General features: G+C 30.6%; 1 protein-coding gene across 1 annotated transcript; it reads right to left on the bottom strand.

The window, feature by feature from the left end:
• Window positions 1-1,480: 1,480 nt before the first annotated feature.
• LOC147064761 (hemolymph lipopolysaccharide-binding protein-like) lies at window positions 1,481-16,442 on the bottom strand. Its single transcript, XM_085958040.1, has 5 exons — window positions 16,329-16,442; window positions 15,090-15,335; window positions 8,332-8,526; window positions 5,067-5,321; window positions 1,481-4,227 (listed from the first exon to the last, which is right to left on the bottom strand). The coding sequence occupies exons 1-5, from the start codon at window positions 16,390-16,392 to the stop codon at window positions 4,022-4,024; spliced, it is 966 nt and encodes a 321-aa protein (XP_085814166.1). The 5' UTR covers window positions 16,393-16,442; the 3' UTR covers window positions 1,481-4,021.
• Window positions 16,443-17,052: the final 610 nt, after the last annotated feature.

The raw sequence follows: 17,052 nt of genomic DNA, 5'->3' as shown, positions 1-17,052 counted from the left end.
TATTATTTTGCGGATGCCCATATAATTTTATTAGGTCCTGTTTGAGAGCGGTATTAAAATACCTAATTACTGACGAGTGTCATATTGTAGCAGTGCTATTGTTAATAATCCTAAAATAGTAAAATACTCATAGTATTTCTGAAAATAACTAAAGTAGGTACCTGCACTAGAATGGCCATTATTTATTTTACTCTTGGTATTTTTCCCATTTTTTGCGGCACTCGTTAGTTATATGTATTTGATAAAAAAATATACATGTAAAGTAAAGTTTTAGCTTTATCGGGTAAGGGGAAATGTGTACCCAGTACCAAAACGCAAAAAAATATATAAGCCGAGTAAGTATTTTTTCAGCTTTTTTCGAAAACAGTTAATCGTACTATAAAGAGTTATGAAAAATATGATCCCTGACTAGATCTGCAACTTTCTTCGATCTTTTATGATAACATCAATCTTTTAGAAGGCAATGAAATAAAAATATATTCTGGTTATTTAAATGTTTAAGAGCCAGGGTGCAACATTTCACCTAATTCAATCGCGCTGAAACTTTACAAATATATTTATTTCATAAAATTAAACCAATCTGTGAGAGAATTTGAAAAAAGAGCTACCTTAGTAGGTAGGTACATCGTTATTTTTTATATAGACAACTTTAAAATTTTACTATTTCTGACATCACCATTAGCCGGGGTTGATTTACTGCTAGATGAAGGGCTCCTCTAACTCTCTGCACTCTTTTCGGCCGTTAGTTCTTCGCTGCCGCATTATGCCGAAGACCGTTCCATGCTACATTGCGCTAGGTACTCGTAATTTATCTTACATGAGTTCATGTTTTATATGCATACTTGAGTACTGGGTCACTTGATATGAGTTCACTTTTGAATTGATATTATCCAGGCGCCCAAATGCACTCCATGTAAGTGCTCGCGAGCAATCTTGTCATACAAACCTCTGTAAATTGACCTTTATTGTCAAGATATATGTATTGTTAAATCTCTCGATGTGAGTGCTATTGATGAGGATCGATTTTAGTTCAGCAACGTAGTTTATCGTTAATTTTGTCTTCGAGACGTTTATCTTTAAACCTAGTTTACGGTTTTCATACTGTTCTGAAGGTCTTTTGAATCGTTTGAAAAAAAACAACAATATCGCCTGCAAAGTGCATGTGATTGAGGCATTTTTCGTGAATGGTGTTTCCACGTTCTCCCAGTCAAGTCGCCTAAAAGGATATACCACTAACATACTGCCTTTCATTTATATTATAACTCGCATATTATAATGTATAATCATATACTGTGCGAAAGTAAAAACATATACTCTTGTAATAATTGTGAGTTAGTCTCGTAAAATGGCCTTATAGAGTTGATATGTTCATCACACGCGGCTAGTTAGTAAATATAGCAAAGTATCGACAATATGTAATTTTAAATACCAGCTATTCTATATCACTAAGAAAAAAAATAAACATCACTATTTTCAGTAATATTTTATTGAGGCCTTAAGGAAGTAAAAAAAAACAGTTGTAAAAATATTTTTTCAGTTTGTTGTATTTTCGGATATTTTAATTTAATAAGTTTGATAAAACTTTTATGATATTTTGGAAATATCATGTATTACGAAAGTATCCAGAGCCATTGCACGATTCACCAACATGTTTACGAATGGTGTGGTAGTTCCCTCTATTATACTTATTGTCATTTAGCTAATAATTGCAGCAAATCACAATGCTTAAAACATAATTAACCTAACTTATTAATGTTTAAAAAATATCCGAAAAACGCAGGACGACTCACAAAAGACAGAAAAGCATTCGAACCGAACAAAATTTTCATCAATTAGGTATTTTCAAGAGCGGTAATTTGCACGATTTTTTAATAAAATATTATGTGGCATTCCCACGAGATAAATATTAATTTTATATTATACGTCACGTTCATTTGAAAATAATAATTTTATAGTTAGATTATAGTAATATTACAGAATTAGAAATTAATTCAAAGCAAATACTCATAATTATTACTTTCTTTTATTTTGTTAACTGTCAATTCATGGTGGACTGCATTGTATCGTTGTTTTTATTTAATAAAACGCAATTTTTTGTAGTACTTATTCCACTTTTAATCAATAGATTAGGACCGGTTTCGTCCGCATCAGTGGGTTAATCCTGTATCCGCAGTGTTGCCAATCGTAGCTTGTATAGTAATATACAAATAGTTGAGTGGTATTGCAATTAACTTCTCGTATTTTGATTTGAAGAGCATATTTTTTTACCTTATTTATAATGTTATAAATAATGTGTAGGTTTATTATGTGGATAATTATATTTATATATTAAGTAGATGAAATTGGTTTTTTTAATAAATCTTGCTAATATCTAATGTTTGAGACTTTCACTGTTGTTTTTTATCGTAATATATTCTTGGGTTTCCACCGCGTGTACTTCTTCCTTCTTTCCTTGACGGTTCGGGCTCGTTGCAGATGATAATGGCCTTTGCTACGAGCCCGATACGTCGAGGAAAGAAGGAGAAGAATACGCGGGGAAACCCAAGAATCTACTATTCGCTAATATCTACCTACCAATATTTATTAATAAATACAAAATATTCAGAAATTATCACGATACATAACAGCCGAATTACCATGTCTTGTCTAAAGCGGTGTATATATGGCAAGGGAATCCAAAGAGCGGAGGTTTTATTTACAGTTTTTTAACAATGAATCTTTATTAACCATTCGTCCAGCCTATAGTTTTATTTTTTGCATTGGACTAAACACCCATTGAAAAATCAACATATCTAGGTACTTCTGTGAGTATTTTATTTGTCAAGTCACGCCGCACCGCTCAAAGTGGAAAAGTTTACGAACCGATTTGCTCGAGAATTTTCTGAAGATATTTATTTACTTAGTTGTATCAAATTATATGTGTACTTTATGAAAATAAGTTTTTTTTATATATTGCCTATCTAGATCAGACAGTCAAATTATTTTTTCCACGAGATGGAGCGATAATTTTACCGATTTCATGAACCGGAACGGCGCTCCAGTCCATTTCGAGCCCTTGGTCGCGGATTCGATCCCGTGGCCTACGGTTTAACATACTGCCGATCTATTAATTCGGTTAAAGTGGGTGAAAAAGGGGCTGGGCGAGTAGCTAATAAATATTTTTCAAAAAAGCCTGTCAATATGAGTAATATATGACCTCCACCCTAATTATATTAACTGTATAATATACGTTTTGTGATCTGCGAATTCTGATAATAGAATTACGTTTTACAAATTGCAGTGACACATTTCAGTGAGTCCATGTCGTTTCACCTCACGCTCTACAAGTCGAGTGGCACGTGACCGAATAACACAAAAAAACCTATAATTATACCCTGCTAAGTAAAAACACAGTGTTCTTGGTTTTAGTGAAATGAGAACCAAAGTTTAAAACTACCTTGTAAAATTATCGGATTGTTTTGACATAATCTCTCAATATTCATTGTCTATTTAGAGAATATGTCAAAAATAGGCTGATAATCAATACTTTCACATTTTTTTTTTCAAATGAAACATTTAATATCTCGTCATTGTCCACAAGCTTATTGACTGAAGCGAGATAGGTGGTATTACACAGTTAGTAGCAAAAATTATGGACCAGCGGTCATTAATAAATAAATGGATCTAACGCTATTGATTGTTGAATGCCTTTGGTACTTTTAATTTAATGATATCATATTTATTAATTGACAAATCATTGAAAAATCCGCGCCGAAAAAGATTTTATATATGAAAACTTCATTCGGTTTTCATGATTTTCTAACTTGTGGATCGGCTTGATAGTTTCGGCGAATTTTCATTCCTATAAGTATTTTTGTACAAATTGACGAACACTGTTTCATTGAATTATAATATTCTATAATATTTTACCCTAGAGGTAAGACATCTTGACACTGAGACAATGATTTCTTATCACGTTAATAGAGCCTCTCCTTCTTTTTGTAACTGTTATATTCCATACGCTTCGATTATTCACACTTCACTACACAACACTTCCGAATCTTGAATGCGTTTGTAGGACATTAGGGTTTCGAAGAACTTTCTCGCAGATGAATATGGCTTTGATTTCGCATAGAAGGTCATTCAATTTGCCATCGCGGTACATCGCGCCACAACTCGCCTGATTATAACGGTTGTCAGGTTGATTAGGACCCCATGTATCATATCCTGCGGCTTTCAGAGTTTTCCCTAGAAACAAACATTCATTTTTTTTTTTAAATAAATGTGGCTGTTCAAATTTTAATATCAGTACACGTCATGTATTCTCACCAACATGATATCGAATGGAACTTTGATAATTGATTTCAAAAACCGAAATAAAAAAATCTTGAAAAGTAAATTAAATTCCACTGGAAAAAATGTTGTTTTCGTTTATCCCCATGACCATGTCCGATACTAATAAATCATATAGGCTATAGGTTTTGTGTCAACAGATTTTGTTTTTACGAGAAATGGATGTTGAAATTGAAATTGAAAAACAATTAATACGTGTACTTGCCAGACCCAGTATTCGAACCAGGGATCCACGACGTTATAGGCCGAAGCTTAAGTTTCGCGGCCATCGTGGATTTTTTGTTCACCTCACGTATCAAATCACTTTCTTATATTAGTTGCCGATCAACGCTATTTATTATACTATTCAAAATACCAAAATAAAAATAACATATTTTGAAAACCTCAGAAACATAGATACCTATTTATGTATGAGTAAATCAAGAAAAAAGTTGGATCGAGTGGGATTCGAACTCACGTCTTTCAGTTTGTGAATGCGAAATATTTCTTATATTTTCGTTCAAACTGAGGCACTTCAATTTTTGCTGATGTTTTCCAAAATGTGTTATTTCTATAATAAAGAATCAACTATTCTTAAAAACTTGTGTATATTCAATATCGAATAAAAAAAGCGAAAATAAAAATTAAACCAGCCTATAAAACATAATATTTTGCAATACATATGCAATACATATTAAAAACTATTTTATACTCATAATATAATATATAAAATATTTATAATGTGTTTCCATTACCATCGATAGTTAAGAAGTTTCCTTTGTTTATGATATCGTTAAATCCCAAAAACACGTTATGCTTGTCGAAAACTCCATTTATGGTGTCAATAGGATATTTCTCGATCATATCCACGAGAATATTTGCTTCTGCTTCGCTGTTGATGATGGCCATCCGCGACTGCTCCGACTTACATATTTTAAAGGCGTCGGTCCAGTTTTGTGGTACGCTGTGAACCTTGTAGCAGCGGTCTGCTTCCGGTTTAAAGACGTATTCTAAAAAATTGCAATATATTAATTATCATCGCATTGTAACCTGTTCACCTACCGAATGTTTCCTAAATATTTATATATACAGGTGTCCGCCGCAAAGCTTTACTACTTTGTTTGGTCGCCATTTTGGTAAAAATGAAATTTAACAGTGTTCATATTTGGAAATCGTGAAGTAGAGACGTGGAAAATTTATTATTGAAAAATATTCGACAAACTAATATGTTTTAATCGTAAAAACATTTTGTCAAAATCAATCATCAATTATAATTGTGACGACTAGAAAATTATGTAAAATTTTGGGTAGAAATAATGTGCCATCAAAACCCACCATTTATCGATAAGATTAGTGAATGATTTTGAAGAAAGAGGCTATATAGCAGATAATTAGAGGCCAAATTATTCATCAGTCACCTTTGCATCCATTAATAGTGACTGTATAGTGCGCTATGTGGTCTGGAGAAATCATTGGCTCTTATTTTTTTAAAGATAAACGTGGCGTTACGGTAACTTTTAATGGAGAACGTTATCGTAACATGATTGACACCAGAATTTAATGCTTTGGGCTTGGTTGATATGGGGTTCCAACAAGATGATACCACTTCACATTCAGACAATGTTACAATGGCATTACTGAGAGATATGTTTCTACAACAAATTGTCTCAAGAAATGTTGATGTCGATTGGCCTCCATGGTCGCCGGATTTAACAGCCTCGGACTTCTTTTTGTGAGGATATCTAAAGAACAAGGCATATGCCAACAAACCAGAAACACTTCAGCAACTTAAACATAACATTCGTGACTAAATTAATAAAATACCGGTTGAAATGTGTGAAAATGTTGTAAAAAGAGCCCGCATTTTTAGGTTAGCAGAGGCGGACATTTAGCTGACTTTGTCTTCCATAGGTAATTCCCAACATTTAATAAAACATTTATCAGCATTAAACCATTTTGTTTCCATTTTCCATAAAGTTATACAAAATTAAATTAGTAAACCTTCCCAGCGGACACCCTGTAGGTACATATGAACCGAACTGTAAACATCTTGAGGCCATTTGGGAATTAAATAAATGGTTGATATAATTTAAGATAATACCTCGGATACATGTTTGTTAAACTTCGAAGTGATTAATATGGTATAGATTACTTTATTGATAAACACATTGGCCGGAGGGCCAAGGATGCATGTTCAGGTCTCATACGGCACCTACACGTTGTTTTTCAAAAATATTAACAGCTATGCTCTGAGGTGTGTTAAATTATGTACTTTCAATAACGAATGCTATATTACTATTAAATCCTGTATACTATTCGTTGATTAAAAAAGTATATTTAAAATCATTAATATTTTTCTAAACCAGGAAACCGGCATCGATCAATTAAAAACACTATTTCGCAAAGTAAGTACCTATTCAAGGAGACACGCTTTTGTTGTTTATTTAATTTAAGGATTCTCAACCTTAAATGTTATTGTTCGAATTACTTAATCTGAAACCTCTTCTTGAGGCCGTCAAGGTACAAGGGCCAGCGTTACCAACACAGCATTTTTGATGCCAGATCTAATATTTTTAAATAGCCATCAAAATCAAAATTGGGCATCTGGTATATGGCGTTCAATCTAACGTTTTTTGACAAAGCAAAATAGCTTAAAATTTCTTATAAAAAAGCTAAAATATTACACAAATTTCCTTGAAAATCAACATACTAGACTCTTGTATTTTTGCGAAATATAACATAGTATATTTAAGTGATCATCAAATTTTGCACATGATTAATTTTTGGTTAGTTTTCATTTAAATTCATAATTCATTTTTTTTCAATACCTATATTTTGTTGTCCAAAACTAATATGCAACAAGTCCTAGTCTTCAGACAATTGCTTAAAATTAAGACTACACATTAGTTTCAAAGTCGAATATCTACATTTAATGTAAATTCTGATTCTATAAATACTTTCCCATCGTATGATCGTTTTACCATCGTTTTTCATGAAATATCAAATCCACTTCCATTTGTTAGTTAAGTACATAGAATTAAACCAAGTTATTGCAGACATTTATATTCAACTTCCTGTCATTTTTTTAATATTTCAGGACAAATTTTTGACTATGGGGACATTATATTTCACTACTCGTATGTTTGCAATAAGAAAATATTTTATTTTCAGTCCTAAATTTGCTTGAAGGTTTTTTTCGATTGTCTCAAAATGGTGGAATATGGAGGTTACCAGGTTTAAAATAAACATGCTCAATTATTATGAGAACATTTACCGTTTTTTCTGCCAATTAGTTTATTTTATTACTCTAATTGGCATATTTTCCTCAGTGGCAGTTAGGGATTGTAATACCGGTATTTCAAAACTGGTATTCCATTATTTATCAATACCGAAATACCGGTTTTAAAAATCCAAAATCCCGGAATTTTCGGTATTAAGAAAACACACTCGTTTACGTTTTTGAAAATGAATTATAAGTTATGTGCTGCTAAAATGTAAATATATTGAGTGAATCCAACAGAAGTGAAAAAATAATAAAACAATTTTCATCAAATATATTTATATAAGTAATTGTCGCGATGAATTATCATAATATTATTTCGAAATAGAAAACATCCGTGACAAAAATGTTCAATTATTCCATAATAATTATTGATGACTGTACAAGCGTTGAATTTAAGAAGCTTTTCCTGCAGCCGGACTACAATTATCTGTTATTATTAATGTTCCACAATTACGATTAATACATATTTTTAAATGTCAACATAATAAATGTAGGTATGTAGGTTTTTGCTATAAAATAATATTTTTAAAAGATTTTAATAGCTATACTTTTATTGGTAAGCACCTACTTCTGTTTTTTAATGTTTAAGAGATACCGGTATTCAATAAGAAATACCGAAAAACCGGTATTGACATTTTCATTCGGTATTGCAATCCCTAGTAGCAGTAAGCAGTTGGCAGCACTGCCGGAGCAAATCAAAATTTATATAATTTTGAAATCAGATCAAATATTTTTACCGGTGTCATATGTCTCGCAAGCAGCATTGGTTGGAATATTTGATGATTCTTTTACACAAATATACTTGATCCGCCTTTGACACGACTCGTCTTTGTACAGTCCAGCGGACCCCATTGCCACACAGTGTTGGTTATTTCCTGCGTTGTCAGGCTGCCATTGTTCCCAGATTTCATCTTCCTCCGATACATATGTACCTTTAAAAAATCAGAAAAATTGATCAATATTGATGATATTATTTAGATTCAGGTTTTTTTTATCAGATAAGAGCTAGATTTCTACTTATGTATATTGGTATACTAAATAAGTATTAATTTTCATAATGAGAAAAAGACGCCCGTGTATTTCTAAAGAGAGAATCGTATGAAATTTACAATCTGCATCTTTTTTTGTTGGCCAAATCCTTGAACCGATTTGTAAAATCTTAGGAAACTTTTACCTAAGTAACATATCATAATAAGGTACAAAAAGATCAATGATAAAATAGATATATAAAACAGTATACAGTGACATTTATTTTATTCGGAAACTTTCCACTTTTAAGCAGATTCAAAATGCCACTACATACAATTTAAAATCTTAGATTTTATTTCAATTCACTGCTTGCAATATTTTATTATATTTTCTGCGTGGTTAGTTTAATTGTATACACACAACGAATTAAAAAAAAACATAGTACATTCCCACAACAAGGACCATCCGTGAACGCTACAAAACGTATTATTCACATTTCTCATTTAATTTATCGCCCCATAGCTCTGTCGCACATTGAGAATCGTCTCGTCAGGGATATAGTCATAAATAAAAATTGGGCGTAATGTTGCAAGTTGCAACTATCGTCAGTGCGCATAGGCGAGCTATGCCAAGATAGTGGCGTCACGTGACAGGCCGATACGAATGAAAATACCATTTCTGTTTATATTGTGCCATTGCGACATTTTGGAGTTATAACTGCGCCCCATGTCAAGCGAAATTTGTTGCTTGCGACATCAGCCGTTTCTTTCAAAGAAAAATGTCGCATTCAAGCAGTGTGCGGAGGTACATTAAGTTAAATGTCTTTTGTCAATACTAACGAAATCACACCGACATATTCGACGTGTTGCTGTCGAGACAATTTTAGACGTACGACCCGGCATAGATTATGCCAACCTTTGGAAACTAAGCAGCATGCGACTTGCCTACACACACGAGACAATATAACCAGTAATGATAAGTAAATAATAAGTATCTCTTTTAGAAAACATAATATTAAAATAGTAGTATTTATATCCTACACTTTGGATGAACAAATTTCAATGATGTGCTGTTGTTACTGTAACAGTTTTTTGACTCTATTACCAAAAACGTTTTAACTTTACTTTCTTAGAAAAGTTTTTGGTATAATTGTCGCGAAACCCAAACCATTTATGGAAATTACTGTTTTTAATAATATGTTGATCCAGGGATAAATTTAATATGTGGCCCAAAACTCTCCGTATATTGTACTATTAATTACTGTGACGATGTCATCAATATCGTGTTTGAAAAATTGTACGCATGCAGTTGACCGTAGTACAGTTCACCGTGGTGTGTTGTATATGAAACCGATGGCCGTATATTATTGAGATCAAATTTATGCTAAAATAAAATTAATAAATAAAATAAAAGCTATCAGTTTTTCTGAATGATTCAAAACCAGGTTAGTAAGTAGGTGCTCGTTAGTAACAAGTGATAGTTTGATACCAATAAATATCAAATTAATGCTGTTGATTGAATTTAAAATAAAATGGAACATTACTGTCTGCAATGATCCACAAATAACGCGTCACTTTTTGATTTTAATGCTATACGGCCATCTCTTTTCAGTACGACAGCTCACAAATTCAAAGCTTTCGAAAGAAATATGTACTATTTACATGTAACCCATCAATATAACGCTATAATGCAATTTTCATATTCTGCAATGACATACATTTTAGAGACTAATTTTTTCATGGATTTTCTTTTACTTGAAAATAATTAAACCAATAGAATCAGTGTTATCATAGATGGAAATAATGTGTTAGTTAGTGCAGTGGTTTTGAAACTTTTTTATTTTAAGGGGTCCTTCGTCCACATTTTTTTCAGGGTATCCTAAATAGTATTCTGCATTGTTTGTAGGGATTTTGGTGATTTCTTTTTCTTTAGCGATAAATAACTCTAGATCCACCAATCGAATAATAATATATTCATTTCAGTGCAGAGTGTAAGGATTTTTCCTGTTAACCAGCGTGGCAATCTATGAGCGATTTTTTTTGTGTACAATTTTCAAAATAAAATTTACTTAAAATATTTATCGGGGAGTGTTCGAAGTTGGTAGCTTATCCCCGTTATATTATATATAATAGTTCAGATGGTTGCGATTGTGTGTGAGATATGATATAGTATGGGTATCATTTACGGAAACACATGTTGGCGTTTATATTGTTTTATATTTAGTATGAAGCACAATTATTACTCTGGTGGTATTACACGGCAGGATAAAATGACATCATATTAATTTATGAATTGACAAGTGCAAGTTTATAATAATACTTTTAAATTAAAACAATTAAAGGAAAGTACGAGCGAATCGTTACGTTAGCTCTGTTTGGCAATTGTGTACTCTTCCGTCGCGTTAGTTTCTATGCTCTATAAATGAGCATATACAACTACATGTCAGTTGTAGAGTTGTGTAAAACCTATATATATTAACAATACATGATAATGCAGCTTTATTGGCATAGGCGCTATATAAATTTACTACCATAATTAAAAATTAAAAAAAGTACCAATACTATCAAAATGTTGTATTACGGGTTGTTACAGTATAATGTGTAGTTATATAAATTAAAAAAAAAACGTGTGTCGTGTCTGGGATGAGTGAAGATCGGTTATTTCGTGTTCCGTTTCAATTTTGTTATCACAAAAAGAAAATAGCCAACGAAATAATATGAATTTATTATTGTGGCCTTGCATTAAATTAGGATTTTTTTGTTATTTTTTTTCGAATCGCACGCGGTACTCCAATGGGGTTTATTTAATATGTTCATAATGATAAAGCGTACTGGGAATCATTTTTGAATTGATAACTGAGAATGAAGTAAACTTTAATAGAGGAAACATAAGAAAGAACCTATATTGAAAGCTGCATTCAAAATACCAGCAAATTAATAAACATCCCTGAAATCTCCAGGACTATACAAAAAAAGCTTACACTGTTGCAGCGTAATAATATTATGATAATAATAATAAGAAATTTTAAATCTATTGTACCTACTTACGTCGAAAGTCGATGAAATGATGTGTATGTTTTTCTAATCAATTACTTATTTAACAAGTTGCCAAGATATAATAAAGAAAAACCAGTTGAGTATACATGTTTCGATCAAATTATCAGTAAGTAACAGTCATAAGGTTATCAAAATACTTAAAATAATATAGTACATTTTTAAAAATTATAATATGTTCTTTGTAAGTGACCTTTGATAAATAAAAATAATCAAATAAACGTTTTTCGGTATTTCCCGGGAAAAAAATAACTAGATCAATATAACTACAGCGAAAAGACTATTAAAATGAAAATAATTGCCCAGGCATTGAAGAGACCGTTTAAAATATATTATGCATATAAAGCGTGTTTCAATAAGAACTGAATATTTTATCTTTGTTGATGAAAAGTAATGTAACAGAAATAGTTGTGATTTTTTTTATTTATGATACTAGTCGATAAATTGTCGGATATTTTGAGATCACAAGTCGTACCTGGCTTATCAACGTACACTTTAATGGACATACCTACATAATTTGATCTTGTTAGAAAAAAAATACTACACCCGACGGGACTTAAACCTGTAACCGCTGGATTAGCACCAGTATTTGAGAATGTTACATTCTCAAATCTTGTGAATTTGTTGAATAACAGAATCGTAGTTTAGTAGACTTTAGTTTTACATAAAAAAGAACATTAGATTATTCCACGCCTTTGTCTGTATAATATGATTCTAAAGCGTGGATACTGTATATTACTAGTATGTATATTGTGTATGCGAATCCTAAATTCAATACTTAGAGAAAAATAGTTTTGTTGGTATGTTTTACGCTTTGAATGTCTTTAGGATATTTAAATTTATATTTATTAAGAAGGTAGGCTTTAATTAATAATCATCTTGTCCTTGTATGGAGTCTTCGCCACTGTTCTAGGTGGATTATGATTTATTTATAACCCTAAAAGTATTATTAAATAATAAATATTTTTGATATATTATTTAATAGCATTTTTGGCCAATCCCAAAAATAACTGTGATGGAAATGTTATAAATAGTATAAATAAAGTCTTTAAAAAATGTGTGACATGTAGCAATGTATTGTACTTATTGATTAAACTGGCGTTTACGTAGTAACATTGTTTATGCTGTAGGTACTTTTGTTTAAAAGAAATCCGTTAAATAGACAAGGCAGTGAATAGGCGAGACCAACCCCATTGCCATTACGGCTAACTCTATGCTTACCAGAAGTAGCTGGCGGAAAAATACGAACCGTACGATTTGGGTCATTTTTCTGATTTAAATATTTTAAAGTATTTACATTAATCAAAACGTATCTAAAAATATTAAAAAGAAAAATATTTTTATTCAAAGTCAAAGATACTGTGAATGTGAATTCGTTAAAGGGTCCCACCTTAATATGATGTATTATTTTATGGTTATGTTTATCATCAAAATTTAATTTATTTTTGTTTTCTCTCATCAAACGAAGATATTTTTGAATAATTCATAGTTTTAATTTTAATTTATTATTGAAAACATCGATAAAAAAATAAAAATGTGTTTAATTGGAAAACATTTTGATATTATATCGAACCTAGTTTGCGGTCGTATTATTGGAACTCGATTTTTTACTGAAGAATAATCCGTCTTCTTGATTTTCTAAATTGTTAAATTAACGGCCCACGTGCTCGTCGTAGGTCAAAACTGAGTTTTTATTGTATTTTCAAACCATGATCCTAGACACTCCTTAAACGTTGTAGATAATATATCTATATAATTTTGAAGCCTTATTATCCCTCATATTTATTTTAAACATTTGATGACTGCATAAAGTATTTTTGTTACATAAAATAGTATTCTTTTAAACCTCTCGCTCTATTGTTTCAGAATATAGTCATATTTCGGTACATAACTGTGCAGTGGTGTTAAGATTTTTTACAATTATTAATTTTTAAACGCATTTATAAAACCATTAGTATAATTTATTACGAGATAATTTTTGTAAAATATTCACGATAAAAAATTATATTGATAATCTCTGTGATCCCAAATTTGACAAGAATTAGGCATTTTATTATTCAAAAAATCGGCAAGATTAACACATTTGAAGATAATTCTAAAGATATTTATTATAAGCTATGTCTTTGACCATTCAAGTGTGATAAACATCTTATGAATAATGATTGCTTTATAATAATTATTGAACTAAGAATAAGGTAGTGTTTTTTTGAAATACGCCATTCCTTTTGTTATTCCCCAGTGGTTAAGCTACAACATACGGCCGTAGCCATAAATTGACAAACTATAATTAAAATAGGAAGTAAAATGATATTGACGCGCGTGTTTGAACATGTACCGTTTAAAATTTTTTTTTAAAAAAATTGGTTACGTACATGTTCAAACACGCGCGTTAACATAATTTTACTCCCTACTTTAATTATAGTTTGTCAATTTATGGCTACGGCCGTATGTTGTAGCTTAACCACTGGGGAATGCCAAAAGAAATGGCGTATTTCAAAAAAACACTACCTTATTCTTAGTTCAATAATTATTATAAAACAATCTATATTCATAAGATGTTTATCACACTTGAATGGTCAAAGACATAGCCTTTAATAAATATCTTTAGAATCATCTTCAAATGTGTTAATATTGCTAATTTTTTGAATAATATAATGCCTAATTCTTGTCAAATTTGGGATCACAGAGATTATCAATATAATTTTTTTTCGTGAATATTTTACAAAAATTATCTTATAATAAATTATACTAATGGTTTTATAAATGCGTTTAAAAATTAATAAACGTAAAAAATCTTAACACCACTGCACAGTTATGTACCGAAATATGACTATATTCTAAAACATTAGAGCGAGAGGTTTAAAAGAATACTATTTTATGTAACAAAAATAGTTTATGCAGTCATCAAATGTTCAAAATAAATATGAGGGATAATAAGGCTTCAAAATTATATAAATAGATTATCTACAACGTTTAAGGAGTGTCCAGGATCATGGTTTGAAAATACAATAAAAACTCAATTTTGACCTACGACGAGCATGTCCCCCCTTAATATATAAGCAGAAATAACTATAATCTATATTAGTTTTTATATTTGCTCTAAGATAAAGGGGTAGCTAAAATTTATTAGAATATATTACAATAGTACATATTAGATTGCAAATTCTATTACGTATTAACTTAAGTACCTCTCTACGCAAAGTATCAATCGATTACATACTTTTTTTCACGAATAGTTACATTATAACAATATTATTAAAATGCAAAACCTAAGACAAACTGTAATGCTCTATCATTTTGTTTCCTGTAGGAACAATAAATAATCAGCTAATGTAAAATATCAATTGATAACCTTTTGCATTATTTATTGAATTTAATTACTGATGGAAACTCAATTACGCTTGATGTTTTCTGAAAAAAAGTTATTATCATATTCTATCAACACCTATAGGTATTATGTAAAGAAAATTTACCGTTCAGTGTAATGAATTCCCCCTCTGAAAACAGATCATGGATTCCTATCCATAGCTCGGTGGTGGCATTGCTTTTGAACAATAGGGCTGCTTGGACTTCGTCTGCTGTTTTTGGAACCAGCAAATTAGTTCCTTCGGCTGAACACTTCGCCACGGCATGTGCCCAAGTCTGTGAAAGTTTGTGCTCTTTGAAGAATAGCTTCACACTATCTATATAAGTGTAGTCATTGCGGAATGCTGGGTATACTAAAAAAATAGGTACTTTCTTATATATTCTATTTTTACAAGTATTAAATTTATTGATAATACATAATTTGGCTCACTTAAGAAATATACCTACTTATTAGAAAATATTTTTTTTGAAAAAAAAACATTGCAATGAGCGGAATAACGAATGTTATAATACCTATACTTAAATATATTTTCAAAACATTTCTGAGAAATATATAACCACTAGATACTCAGCAGTATTCGAACCTGCGCCCTCTGGGATTTATGCCTACGTGCCTGGCCACTAATCTATGCGTATTCTATCTAATTGCAACAAAAATTCTATTTAATGGCAATCGGCTTTTGTATATTTTTAAATAAAATCATGAAAATATTACTTCAATACTTTCCAATACTAACCGGTGTCTACGTCTCCTCAAATTTTGGTTATAATATACTTGCGCTTTCTATTATTTTAATAAACTATTTTTTATTCGTTGAGAAGTAGTAGGTAGTAGTTTAGAGATTATTGTAAAAACTACTGCCAGGGAAGAAATAGGCGTTTTTTAAGGTTAACACATGTAGTGCACCAGTATCCTGATGTTATATTTAACTAGTTTGTAGGAATGGTTGTAAAATATCATAAAGTAATATGTAACAGGTCAACGGAAATAATAAAATAAGTGTTATGTCGGATGGAAAACACGATTTTAAAAATGATCTCTGGAAGTACCTATCGAATTGACGAAATATTTGATAGTTAAATTTGAAGATTTATATCGGGAGCGTATTAATTGAAGTCAATGTAAAAATATTGACAATAATATGATGGTTAGATAAGAAATTAGTATTTTATCATAAATCTATATGGTTAATACAATATATAAATTATTGTAATTTGTGGATACAATATGGTCACAAATATTAAATGTTGAATGTCTATTTTTTATGCTATCACCAGATATTTATCGTTTCTATAATAATAAATTAAAACTGTAAAATAATCACTCAAAAAAAATAATTTCTTACTTGGATTTGCTGATAAATTTAGCACAAAGCAGCTTGTTAAAATAATCAGTGGTTTCAATGTCATAATATCAGTGTTTATAAAGAAGTGCTCTTCTTTAAATACTAAGTGAGACTAATATAATCAGCTGGGTTTTACGTTTTATTCAATTTATAGCATCGGTTTTGCAGTCACAATAATGGGTTGTTCAAGTTGCTTTGCTATATGGCATAAGTCAGTTTCGATATTATTTTGTGAAATAATTAAATTACACATCGCTTAAAATATTATTGAATCATAAAGACCTCAACGTCTTGCTGAATGGGAATTCAAATTTAATTTTTTTTTTTATTATTTTACTGAACTTTATTTATTATAAAGTCAAGACGTTCACGAAAAAACAAAGGAAAAGTAATGACAACACAAAGATATGTAAATCGTATTATAAAAAGTAAATACAAAAAATATAAAGTTATATTATTGGAAGTATTTTAATTATTGTAACATCTGTAAAAATCTCAAACATTATAGATAATGTATCAAACAGCGTCCACTTAAACTCATACTCACGCATGTGAAATATATATAAAGTGATTTGGTTGAAGTCGGAAAAATACGTAGGTAACCAAAAACATAAATCTCTTCTAAAAACTACATTATTTACATGTTTCCAATTTTGAGATAAAATCCAAAAAAAATACATGTTAGCATGTAATAAATATGCATCTCATAATTTATTTATTCATA

The sequence above is a fragment of the Rhyacophila brunnea genome, unplaced genomic scaffold (genome assembly GCF_057557595.1).
Source record: "Rhyacophila brunnea isolate RB1 unplaced genomic scaffold, BYU_Rbru_1.0 scaffold_7, whole genome shotgun sequence".
Taxonomy (NCBI): Eukaryota; Metazoa; Arthropoda; class Insecta; order Trichoptera; family Rhyacophilidae; genus Rhyacophila; species Rhyacophila brunnea.
This window is presented reverse-complemented; position numbering and strand designations above follow the sequence as displayed.